The following is a 12988-nucleotide window of genomic DNA, read 5'->3' on the forward strand; positions in this document are numbered from 1 at the left end:
ATCTGACTGCGCATCCCTCGGCAAAGGGAGGTCACCCCTAACCCCTTTCCGCTGTGTCCTTTAGGTGTCATTTTAATATCGATGTTCAGGTTTTGAGACCATGTGCTCATATCATATTCAGCTGGGCCCTTTATTAAGTTTGCTGTATTAACATCAGCGGCCCCAAAGCATTGCTCATGTACAATCTGTGGAATTTATGTTGTCTAGAATTGGATTAGAAGATTGATGCCATGCTTTTAAAGCCAAGCTGACAGCCACCTGAAAGCAAAAAAAGATGGGAAACGAGGAAACCGCTTTATTGATATCGACTACTGATTCAAACTCTCTTGTCTTTACAGATTTAAAACATACAGTGCTTTGTTATAGTGTATGCCTTTTGAGCAGACTAATCCACGGTTTGCCCTCTGGAGTCATTGATGTGACCGAGTGACAAACTAGAAACCTCTGGTGTCTGCACATCTGTTCCTTTAGTTGTCATGGCTTTGCCTGTGTTGTATTGCCAACGTTTTATTTTAGCAGGTCTCTTCATTTTTTATCTCAATAAAGATCCCACACGAAAGCTCTGTTTTGGTTTCTGGTTGCACTTAAAAGTCCATTTGAGCTTTTCTTAGTTTGTGGAGGACACGTGCATTGGAAATAATTCCTCCAATTTAAGTAAATTGCACTTTTAAACTTCTGTAGTTGGTTTGCACTTAATTAGTCTTAATTTAGTGGTCCGGGCTCAATTGTGCTTCGTGCAGAGCAGTTTTTTTTTTATGAGACCAGCTCCGGGTCACAGCTGTGCAGTGGTGGCCTCATCAGGAAAGGCAGGTACTGGAGCACAAAGTCCTGTTTCCCAGAGCCGATGCCACCCATGTTCACACGGAACACAAGGTTTATCAAGCAGAACCTCCGAAATGTATGGAAAATCAAATTGCGTATCATCTGCAAACCAAATATACAATATTTCATGTGTATTTCACATTTTAAATTGCCATTCAACCAATGTTTCGCTCATCGGACTGTTCCAAACATAGAGAAATGCCACAGCCTTTGGCTGATTGAATTCATCCGGCTCTTCGGATAAACAAAAGCCACGACCGCTCTTCAACACAAACAGACCAATGTTGTCACCTCGGTCACCTCGGAGACTGATCCCCCAAGTTGTTGGCAGGAAGTGATTCACTTGTTCCTTTTTGTCTGTCCTGTGTCAATCTGACAGTCTCAACCAAAACAGCCTGCTTGTTGCCTGTTATTCTTTTATCATCAACCTTGAGTTATCTTTTGAGAGCACTTGCCATTTTAGCCTCACAAGACTTTCTTTGTCTTTACAGACCTTGCCAAATATTAAAAATGTATTAGTTTACAAGGTAAAACAATGCGTAGCAAATGATCCCAACGGTATGTAACCAATAATCTAACTCGTTTTTGAGACACGTATGCAGAATAATGTACAATTTCATTGGGAGAATAGCAGCTTTTTAAATGAATGAAGATTATTACTATTTAAATAACATGGCGAAAAAGTATTGCCATGTTGTGGTGGAGGAGTTTGCGTGACCGTGGGAGTTGTCATTAGCTCCTTGTAGGGTCTCCCATAGCAAACTGGTCTCAGTTGGGGGTCACACTAAACACGATCAAAGACTAAAATAGGGTTTTTTTTGGAGGGAGAGACCCTGTCAGAGTAGGTCCAGTTCCTTAAACCAGGCCTGGTCGAGGTCCTCCCAGGCAAGTGCCTTGTAGCCAAGCTTGACTTGGGATATGACATTCAAAAAGCTTCAACACCTCATTAATTATAGCCATGATGTCTTTACAACTCTGGGATACAAACATTTAAAATGCCTTGCCATGCCATTTTGTATTCTCGGTAAGGCCACATTTGGTCAGTGCATATGTATTGGCTTCTTTCCTTACATCTATATCTGTTTAATTGTGCGGTTACTTAATTGCAGTGTGTGACAAGGGGAGGCCAAAAGGCGCTTTTTTTTGTTAGTGCATGAAGCCTCGAGTCATAGTTGCCACTCGTTAGCTACATTTCCATGGCACAACCATTGTTAATTACAAAGATCAAAAGATGCAGAAGAAATCTGAAATTGTATTATTGGGGAAAGTGGGTGGCAAAAGATTTACTGTATGAGGCCTTACCAGCCATATGCCTACACAATGGTGGAAACCAGTTTGAAGAGTAGGAAAATACATCATGTTCATACTTAATGTTCCATAGGAACGTCAGCAAAATCCTGATTCTGAGGCTCAACAATGCTCAACGATGAAATGTGAAATAAATTAATATAGCTTTTTTACATTTAGGAGACCAGCATTAACTAAAAGTGTAATTGTCGAATGTGAGCATATACAAGGCAGTAACTCTCTCTAGTTGTCACACGCGTCACACTTTATATTTGTTTGTTTGTAAGATCTGCTAGGTATGAATAGCTTAATATGAAGTAATTATATAATTTACATATCTACATGTGATAGACTAGTATGACCATCTTTAGATATCCATGAGCTGAAGTTGGAGGTGCAGCAAAAATGTATGTAAAACTTGATTGAATGTTGACTTTATGTAACCTTTTTGTTCAGTATCAACATTGGGCTCTCTCCAAATAAAGTGTATTAGTATTCATAAACTTAAACTTACTTTTGGACTCATTTCAGCCTCCTTAAGGGACAAAGAACATGGTGCATCATAATGAAACACAAATCCAGTAGGCGAAGGGAAGTGGCATTAAATACCACATTTAGTTCTTGATATTCAGTTTCCACATTTTATGTGCACGATTTCTCACATTTTGGCCATTTTGGCAATTGTTAAAAGAAAAGAGCTGTTTTGAAAGCAATAGAAAGCAAAATTGTAGCTGCTGATTATGTGATCTCATCGGTATTTCCATCTTAAACAATAGCCAGAGCAGCACATGCCAACATGAGCTCAGCTGTTGACGCCATGTGCCCCCTTGGAGAGCATTCAGTCCAACATCGTCTCCATCCGGCTGAGACTCAGAACGCCCAAAGACTCGGTGTTGCCTCTCCCATCAATGCTCAACTGGTGCGAGTAAATAACCGCTCCAGCAGCCGGCGGCCCTCTGGGGACCGACTGAACAATCAAACAGCCCGGTGGGGGAATGGCCTCTGAGTTCCCCTGAAGCCTGTTCATCAGTTATTATCATGTAATTGCAGATCCAGGGATCTGTTGAGCGTGTCTGAGGACGTGCGTCACTGTCTGAGTGAGAGTGAGAATAACACACCCTGTCAGGATTTGGCAAATGGATGTTTTTTACATCACTTTGTTTCAGTGAGAAATGACTCATCTAATATCTAAATACTGTTTAGCCAGTTTCAGCCACACATTGGATGAGTCATCAAGTTGTGCAAGTTGAAGTAGGGCAGTCTGTCAATTCCATAAACAATATGCTCTTTCCTATTTCGTCCAGCAGATGGTGCTTTAGAAAAACCAATGACCCTTTAGCCCTCCTGGCTGCTCGCCCCTGGGTTCTGTATCACAGTGAATATTAATCTGAGGTTATGGACAAGGGGGCTGTTAAAGAGCTGACATCAGTGCTCCGCAGCTTCCAGCATGTTGTAATGACCACTCTCGACCCTGTTAGCTTCTGGCTGCACAGCATTACGTAGTGCTTGATGAAGCTTTAACGCTTATGTCTTTGTCATATAAACACATTTGGGGTTGAGGGAATGAGGTAGTCGCTGAGTGATTTAATTGCAGGGCCGCTCGTGTGTGTGTGTGTGTGTGCGTGCGTGCGTGCGTGTGTGTGTGCGTGTACGTGTGTGTGTGTGTGTGTGTGTGAGAGAGCGATACTTCTTTACAGGTCGGTGCTGTGTTGAAAGGGACAAACCCAGTCTTTGGTTTATTCTGTTCCGGCTGAGGGGTTGTATACACCTCGCCACTGTGCTGGGCTGTACGTTATGAATACGGATGCCGTTGCGTAACCAAGTGAGTCTGCATTGTGTCAACAAGACACGTGACGGCCTGATTTGGCCGGCACTTTTCCCCAACTCTGAAGAGCGGTGGAACTTTTCCTTTCTTTCGGGCAGCAGCAGAAAGAAAGGAAAAGGAGCAAAAAGAGGGAGCTCCCTGAAAGAGTTTGGACTGTATATCCGGCCATGCGATGGGTAGCCACACATCTTTGTGATTAGGTTAACCTCCGGAGCCTTTCATGTGAGCAATCTGTAAAAGCTCAGTGGGCACATCCTGTGCGGTATGCAGGTCAATCAAAAGGCAATGTGTCCCACTCAACCTCGTATTAAACACGCTGGTTGAAGATGTCTCGTGTGATTTGTTGCCTTCGGATAGACATGTTTGTGTAGCTGTTTGTGTGGCGATAAAATGCCTTTAGCGGATACACGAGAGTACTTGGGAGTGTTTGTGTATATTGGAAAACTCTTCCTCGCTAAAGTGAACATGTTGCTCGGAAATATTTTTTCAACATCTGCCGCCCATCAGGATGTCTGCTTGTGAGCCACTGCTGCATTCCTGAGCCACTCCCTCTACCTGGATCAAAAAAAAGAAACCCTTCCTTGTCGTTGCCCCTGAGCTCTGCTCTCTCTACCCCCTGTTCAAACTCTACTGCCGGTATGTGTACGCGTCTGCAATTAAATCCTGTGTCTCGAAAAAGAATGGACGAAAAAAAAAAAAAAAATCATTTTCAGACGGATACTTACCGTGCTCTTTAATTATGCATTCCATATTGCATGTAGTTCACCTACCTTTTGGGGGCATACAACACGTTGGACCCATCTGAGCTCAGGTAAACGTCAATAATGGAAACGCCAGAGTCAAGAGATGTCTGTGACAGTAGCAACGCACCGCTTCAGTAGCTGGAACATTGAATTGGAAGTTTCTATGACCACAAAAGCGACTATGTTTCCTGTCCTTCCCCTTTTTCTACCTCATGATAGTATTTCTTAATGCCTGTTAAACTGAAAACTAGAAGGCATGCTCAAGGCCTCCCTACCTCGCAGGGGCTGTTTACAACTGTTTAGCAGACCCCTGCAGTTTAAGAGCCATCGGAGGCCACTGCAACTAATTCACTCTGAAAGACAACTGCTAATGAATTAGGTCAATTTGGTAGCGCTGGTCCGCTGTGTGGGAGGAAAAAAAGCATACCCGAGAATGCATTCTTTGTATACAACCCATTGTATACAATAATAGTCATTGTCCCCCTTGCATAGTGTTTAATCCCGGCCCATTCAGAGCAGCATTTAAGATTCTTGGCATACTCCCATACTCATTGCTACTTGTGGATTTAATCTCTCTCCCCCCCCCTTCTCAGAATCAGTCAAGTGCACGGCTTAGCCAGATCAAATGAAAGAAAGCCAGCTCGCTGCAGAATGGCATTCCAAAGCACAGAAAGTCAAGAGAGAGCCTCCGAGTTGTTGTTACATAAGAACAGACTGGCCCTGCTCAGTGTCTGTCTGAGAGTCTGTTGGGTCTCCAGAATGATATAACAAAAGGATCTTCCAAGGAAATGGTGGCTTTAAATGCCCTCCCTCCCCCCGCTGCCCTGTGCATTTGAGCGTTGCACTTTGTCTGCACCCTCCCGCAGTGTAGATTGACCAGACTGAACTCAGGCAGTGTCATATTTCATAAATAAATCAGTTTTATTTGTGGCATATAAAATTAAATCATTTTACAATTTATTCCAGTATGACACATAATATCCAAATAAAGTAGCTACATTTTTTTCGATAAATAATATTAATAACAATAATAAAAAAACATTCATTCATCCTTTTGACATGTTTCGCTTTGTCTTTTTCATGAAGGGAGTTCAATAGCTGCCACAAAACATGAACAATAATGCCCACGTCAGGAAGGAATGAAACCACACACTTGTTAAACAAGTCCAGAGGTTACATTTCGGTGTCTCGTCCTTAAGATACAGGATGGTATGCTAATTGAAGTTGCGTATGTGCATACCTACATATACACACACAAGTCTACAGTCTGTTGTCATGTCTGAAGTAAAGGATCAAAATATACACAGTGAATTGATATCAGCGACTAACATAAATGTACAAATAATAATTACATCTTGCTCCATAACGAAGCTACTTCTGATGCTCCATTAATATGAAGCAGTTCTTAGATAAGAATGCTGACGTAGTCTCAGCAAACAGTGCACTTCATAAAGTCCTCATGATGTAAGCCCACAATTCCTTGGGAATCTAGTTACAACAAGAAGCTGGTAGTTGATTGGTAGTCTATTTACACCCCTGCATTCATCTGGACTGCCATTGGCTGCCAGTGCTGCTGGCCATCTCTTCCTCTCGCTGAGGGGTTTGGACCTCCTTTCCCCAATTAGTCTCTGAACTTGTGGATGTCGTTGGAGAGGCGGTAGAAGGGGTAGGAGGCTTCGTTGGCATGGGGACAGTTGTAGGTGCACTTGCAGGACTCGATCATCATGACGTTCTTGTTGAAGGTCTCACCGTCCTCGCAGCGGAACTTGACGCGGATGGTTCTGGTGTCGTGGGGACCACAGCAGCGGCCGTCCACGCAGGCGCCGCAGTATTTGGCCCTGTACTTTTTCAAGCTGGAGCAGCCGGCGTAGGTGAACTTCACTGGCTGACTGGACTTCTTGGTTCTGCTGCACTTCTTTCCTTTCTGCAGAAGGGATAAACAACAAGGAGATGGAGATTAGTCATACACTCAGACCCAGAAGTGACGCATTTCCAGGAACATGCTTGTTTCCATCACATTGAGTCATGCTGGCTCAAGCTTACCTTCAGACTGGAGTAAGGCGACTGGGTGCATAGCCGCACTTCACAGATTCTCGTCTCTTTGACCAGCTTGCACTCGCTGTTGTTGTTGGTGACTCTGGTGGAGATGCCTGTTCCACAGCTCTTGGAGCACTGGGACCAGGGTGTGGTTTGGACGATGCACTTCTGGTTGTCAAACATGTGAACTTCAGGCTGTGGTCTGAAGGCTGTGATTAAAAGCAGAAATAAAATACATGAGCATGTTAGAATCAAACATATTTTAGAGGATATACTATGCATATATATAACCAGAAAAATAACGTTCCAGGATAGAAACAGCTTTCTTACCAGGTAGAGACTTGAGTCTTCCCTTCACAATAGCGATGAGCTCGTTCCTGTTGGTGAGGTCTTTATCCAACTCATCAAACATCATGTCTTTGCCAAAGATCTTCTCCAGGATGTCTGTGTCTTTTCCATCATCACACACCCAGTCTTCGCAGCACTGGCCGACTACCTTGACCAGTCTGGGGTTGGCACAGCCCAAGTTGGGCAGGGAGAGCTCCTGCGGGCACAGCGGTACACATCCCACTGCCCCGTCGATGCATGTGCACTGGTGTTTACAGTTGGGCTGGAAGCTCTCTCCATTCTGGTAGATCCTGCTGTTGTACTCGCATGGTCTGCCTTCTGACTTGGCTGCAAGGGGAGAGAAAAACAAGAGGAAAGGAATGTTATTCTTTCCTGCTCTGCGCAGAAATGTCTGCTTTAGACATCACATGGCTGCCAGGTAAGGATCCGTTAAACTGTGAAATTCTTCAGGCTGCCTGAGGAGTCTCCCCCCCAGTGGTCTGTCTGTACTTTGAGGTTTAGTCTAAGTTTTCCTTCTATTTGCATTCCACAGTGCTGAAATCACTCAGGTCCCCATACGTCTGAGTTAAACCCTCTTCTTTGACAAAACCAAGCACAAAATCCACTTCAGGCTATTTCAAAAGCATGCACATCTGGAGCTGGGTGGTCTTTATACATACCTCGGCAGATGCCACGAGTAGTAGCAGCAGCAAAGCTGGCCCCAAAGTTACACTCCAACCCTTTCGTATGGTCACAAGGCTCGGTCAGGCTGCAGTCCTCGTTCAGCTGCCGGGCGCACACTTTGCAACAGCCACAGCCGTCCAGGACGACGCTCACGCCGGGCGCGCACTTGGGCATCTCCAGCGGACAGTCACACACGGAGGGACAGGAGGAGGAGGAGAGGACCTGTACAGCCAACAACCAGATCTACTGTTAAAGACTGACTATGTGAAGTCGTACCACACAGGATAACTATCCCCCAAACTATTGAACAAAAACGATCGGCATTTCGTTTAAAGAAGCATTATTTCCATCTCCTCAGGCTAAATACTCCTATAGTTATCTTTCAGATTTAAATAGATAAATAACTCACCGAATTGAGGCTTCCGATGAAGGCTACGACAACAGTAAGCATCAGCATCTTGAATGTTTTTCTTCTTGTGCGTGTTCAAGAGAGAATCCCGTTCCCAGTTGTATGAAAAGTTAGTCTCTCTTCGGAGGAGTCCTTAGGTATTCCCTCACGCAGTCGTCTTGATTCGCCGGTAGGATCTGGTGTTCGAGGCTCCTTTAGAGTAGATGGAGCTCTCGGTAAAGCGGTTGCAGTCTGCTGAGGTCCGGCCACCTCCGCACTTTTATACCGTAGTGGGAAGCTGACGTCGTTCCTGGGCTGCCTGCTGAACTGTTCCCAAACTATGCCAGGAATGTTTCTCGGCGCATTTTCCATCCAAGACCTAAGCTCCACCCTGTCTAAACCGTTCTCCTTTCTTTTTTTTCTTTTTTTCTTTCTCAAATGGATTTTTCCCCCCTGGATCCCATCTGAACACACTTTTCCGTCTCATATTTTTCTCCTCTTGTTTATCCCCCCCCTTTCATTTTCTTCCTCTGCTCGCTTCTCACATCTATCAACCCGAGTCCAGAGGACTGTTCGGTAGAAGAAGTGGCGTTATTTATTGTAACTTTTATTTCCTGTGATCTCTCTCTCTCGCTCTCTCTCTCTCTCTCTCTCTTCTTTTTGCTTTAGAGACACATAAGTGAAAGAGACAATCTGATATTTGATAGCTTCCTGGTTTCACGGGTTCTACGTTTTAATAATGCTTTGCTTCTGTTGCCATTTGATTAAAAGCGTAATAAAGGCATCGCGGAGAATATAATAAAGGAATATAAACGTGCCAAAAAGCAGGGCCGATTATAAGGTTACTATACTGTTCGTTCCGTATCAGTGACGTGTCTCCCCGTGAACATTAGACTTCTTGTCCTATGTGTTCCAGTGATGCTTTTGCTGATTAAAGCAATTGGCCAAACACACTTTTATTGCACGTTGCATTGGCCGCGTTTAAAATAGCTTTAGGTTTGTCTCTGTGAGTCGAAAGGTGTGGGCAGAAATACGTTTAACAGTGTCTATTTCTGGCTTTCCAGTGCCTTTTATTCAGAGGAGCTAAGCGTTTCCAGATGCGCGCAGAGCTCAGACGCAACAATATTGCCATATTTGGTATGGCAGTAGCCTACATTATTAACATATTTCTCTCTCTTTGGCCAGCAGACCACAAAGCATTCCTGACAGCTTAAAGGCTTGTTAAATATGATCTTCGTGCAGGGAAATTCCTTTGCATTCATTCCTTGAGGCAATTTGACTTTTCACGCAATGTGTCCATCACGTTTCAGGTGGGTTTGGGGTAAAGGCATCCACATTTCCACCAGAGAGTGTTGGTTCTGGAGGAGGAGGAGGGGGGGGTCTCAATAAGTCCCCTCCACCGAAGTGTTCTAATCATTCCGATTGATGAAAACTTTCCCCCAGATGGAAACAAGTGCGTAAAGACGCCACACACATATAACCATTAGTTGTGCCATGAATGGCTGGCAGATTCCAAAGAGGACACGTCGCACGAGGGCACGGTGTTTATTTGTGTTCATAAGGATCGGACATTTCAGACTGTCTCCCCTGTAACCTGGTGTAGTGTTGACATGACGGTACTGAGCCAGGAGACTGGAGAGCCTCTCTGGTGAGTTTGGACTTCTTTTCTTTTTCACTTTATTCTGCGGGTTGTCGTTGAGACTCCGATAGTGACGAACTCTGCATCACCGTTATATGAATATGAGTCATAGCAGCTGACGCTGATTCTTACCAGATCCTATTCATTCACCAAAAGTAAATTATTCCTTATAGTGATTTCTTCGCGGGTCGTTGCATATCCAATTTGAATGATTGATTATTGGTTTCTCAAGGAGGATTGGGTTGTGGGGTAATGTATGTATTCTTTAAATAATGACCAATGTTTAAATGTCATGTACAAACGTCTAATATGATTTTCATATAATTTCACTGTGAACACATCCATATAGTCTACGTAGGTCTGTGCGAGTATTTTTGCCTGGAGGTGTGCCTGTGTGTCATTTGAGTAGGGGGTGTGTCCGTGTGAGCACATGTGCAATGCTCTCCTGTGTGTATTCCAAGATGCATTATGCTAATGTCGACCCACCTGCCCACGCTAATGTCAAATTAGATGTTTAAAGGAGCACTTCATTGATTTTACACCATCAACATTATGATTCACATGATCAGCACCAGTTTACTCAGCATGGCAGATACAACTCAACCCATTAAAACAGCGTGTGTACTGTGAACAAAAAAACATAATGTTATCACCTCGGTTTGGACTTGAAGACTCAATCAATATGTTTAACAGAGAGCCTGCATTACAAACTGACCATGGACTTTGCAATACATTTAAATGGAAATGGGAAATGGACTGTACTATGTAAGCATATGTTGAACAAGACACTAATAGTCAGGATATCCTGGCGTCGAGTTGTATCATTCTTGACATACAGTATATATAACAAGTCTCCTAACTTTGTGGACGTACAATACTTAATTGGTGGGATACCCCTTTAAATTCACTGAATTGTTTGGACATCCGGTCTTATGTCCTGTTATATTTGTTTGTCCTCTTCTGGTTGACCCAAAGCCTCTCCAGTGTGTATGTGCACACTGTATGTGAGACTACATGCGTGTGTGGCCGCGTGTGTGCATCCGCCTGTGTGTTACAGCGATAGGAAACAGTGTTGTCATTGTACGTCATTGGAGAATAACACGCTAATCTACATTCCTTAATTACCCACTCAGTTCCGGAAATATTCAAAAAGCTGGACATGTCTCCATGATGCAATTGTCCTGGCATAATAGTTTCCACCAAGGCTGTCTGAGTATCGCTATCACACACACATACATACTACAGCCCCCCAGAACAATAAGTAGGGGGGGGCTCTTTCCTTCACAGAAATTATCATTGGATTATGCTCACAGCTCTGTAGCGTGGATATCTGAGCAGCTCCAAAACCGCCAGCTGGGATGCTTATATTATTTTGCTACTCACTAAAGTTTGAGAGATTATTTTGTGTTTTGTTATGGCTCATTGTAATGGAAACTCCTTGTCAGATCCCACTAGGAGAACACACAGTTGAAGAGACAGCAGCCCTCGGTTGTCATGGAGTCTGAAACAAGCGGCCCTCAGCCCTCCCATTAATGTCAAAGTGACAGAAGGAACATTTAAACAACTGATTCCATTGTAGTATATTCAAGATAAATGTAATAACTTGTGTGCAGTATTTTCTAGCAACACTTCCTTTCTCTGTCAGCTCATGGAGCAGCAGGAAGTCTGCTGAGTTATGGATTGTTCTTGTTTGAACAGGAACAGAGATGAGTGATTAAAGTACCACGCAAGTTCCTCAGAAATATAGATCTGATAAGGCAGAAGTCTGTAATCACATATTAACATGAATTTTATTGAATATATTTATGTAACCTTTCCTGATTGTTTAAAAGGAAAAAAGGCGGGCTTAATTGACATGTTTGGCCATTTTGTCTTTTTTATTTTGACATCAATAAAATGAAAAGGCATTGTTTAAGGAGGGCTATTTCATATTATTTCATAACATGTAATTTCCAATAAAGACCTTATTTCCTGTCGAGGCAAATGTATTTGTGTGTTGGCAAAAAACAGATAAAATGTCATCCTCATTGTCCAGAGTTGATTACTTTGAAGGACACAGCTTACCGCCATCTTCATCATCTTGCCCTTTCATAAATGCCTTTCCAGTCGTCCAGCTACTCAGAGAGTTAACCCCAATCACACACACACATTCACCTACTGATGGCTGCCATACAAGGTGCCAAATTGTTCAGGGTTTATTCCTTCACTCGCACACTGATGACACAGCCTTCGGGAGCAATTTGGGGTTCGGTCTCTTTTCCCAAGGACACATCAACAAGTGAACTGGGGGTCAAACTGCTGATCTTCTTATTGGTGGATGACCTGTCTGACCAATGGTCGCTCAAAACACTCATTGCAGTGATCTGTTAATTTAGTGTAAATGGACATGAATATCTAACTCCAGAATCACATTGGCGATGCTTTCTTGACAGTCCTTTAATCTTGAGACTGCGCTTCCACCACTCTTGTGTTAACATCTCACACTGAAAATCTATCGTTGAGCTTCAACAGCGGAGCAAAATGGCACAAAAGGTGTTGAAGCTGACTGTAGCAGACCGGATCTGTATCACACAGCCAAAGTGTGTTTTTAAATGTGATGTGATAAGATAACATGTTAATCTTAATGAAACAGGGTCAGTTAACATTCACATACCAATCCCACAAGGCTTTGTCAAAAAATGACACAAAAGGAAGTTCCTTTTTGTCAAAAAATGTAATCACCAGCTATGATTCATTGGAAAGGAACACTTCTGTCTAAATAAATCAAAGTAAAGACAAGTCCAAGGGGAAATTCTTTCAGATGAGTCCTGTATACATACTTAAAGGATAAGAACAGACATTCTTTCTGTTAACAAATCCAAAAAGACTAAATCAACAATGTGCTAAAACAGAAGTAAATAGTGCATTTGTTGGTGACTTTTTTCAGATGCAGAGTTTTACACCTTTGGTGGACTATAAGTATTCACAGCAGCAGTTAGATTGTATATGTATATACCTTCCTGCATACCTGTATAGCTATTTCCTGTTATGTTTGTGATTTCACTACACACGGCATTTCCCTGAATGCCTTTTGACAGCTCAAATGCCATTTTAGATTTTGATATTTCTTTCACTCAATTTTGGGCATTAGTACATGCAAAAAAACACACCACTAGTTTTGTACAATAGTTTGTGATTACAAATGTCACTGCATCCTTTCCTCAAGCTGAGAGACTCTTCAAGACTCTTAGATAGCT

General features: G+C 43.0%; 2 protein-coding genes across 3 annotated transcripts in view; one reads left to right on the plus strand and one right to left on the minus strand.

Moving 5' to 3' along the window:
• Positions 1 to 5692: 5692 nt before the first annotated feature.
• Positions 5693 to 8708, minus strand: ccn1 (cellular communication network factor 1). The gene is made up of 5 exons (XM_034530729.1): positions 8135 to 8708; positions 7722 to 7947; positions 7045 to 7389; positions 6721 to 6923; positions 5693 to 6601 (listed from the first exon to the last, which is right to left on the minus strand). The coding sequence occupies exons 1-5, from the start codon at positions 8180 to 8182 to the stop codon at positions 6299 to 6301; spliced, it is 1125 nt and encodes a 374-aa protein (XP_034386620.1). The 5' UTR covers positions 8183 to 8708; the 3' UTR covers positions 5693 to 6298.
• Positions 8499 to 12988, plus strand: part of ddah1 (dimethylarginine dimethylaminohydrolase 1) — a 66944-nt gene continuing 62454 nt past the window's right edge. Inside the window, exons 1-2 of one of the 2 annotated variants that reach the window (XM_034530731.1) lie at positions 8499 to 8713; positions 9299 to 9761. The gene's annotated coding sequence lies outside the window, so the exon portion shown is untranslated. Of the gene's footprint in view, positions 8714 to 9298; positions 9762 to 9880; positions 10007 to 12988 lie in introns of those variants that run through there. The other variant, XM_034530734.1, reaches the window with a different exon arrangement.

This window comes from Cyclopterus lumpus, chromosome 4 (genome assembly GCF_009769545.1).
Source record: "Cyclopterus lumpus isolate fCycLum1 chromosome 4, fCycLum1.pri, whole genome shotgun sequence".
NCBI lineage: Eukaryota > Metazoa > Chordata > Actinopteri > Perciformes > Cyclopteridae > Cyclopterus > Cyclopterus lumpus.

Excerpts from the sequence above, each read along its gene's own strand:
- ccn1 (XM_034530729.1), bottom strand. The coding sequence starts at position 8,182 with ATGCTGATGCTTACTGTTGTCGTAGCCTTCATCGGAAGCCTCAATTCG. Across the intron at positions 7,390-7,721 it reads TACTCGTGGCATCTGCCGAG|CCAAGTCAGAAGGCAGACCA; the intron begins GTATGTATAAAG and ends CTCCCCTTGCAG. Across the intron at positions 6,924-7,044 it reads AAGACTCAAGTCTCTACCTG|CCTTCAGACCACAGCCTGAA; the intron begins GTAAGAAAGCTG and ends TTTTAATCACAG.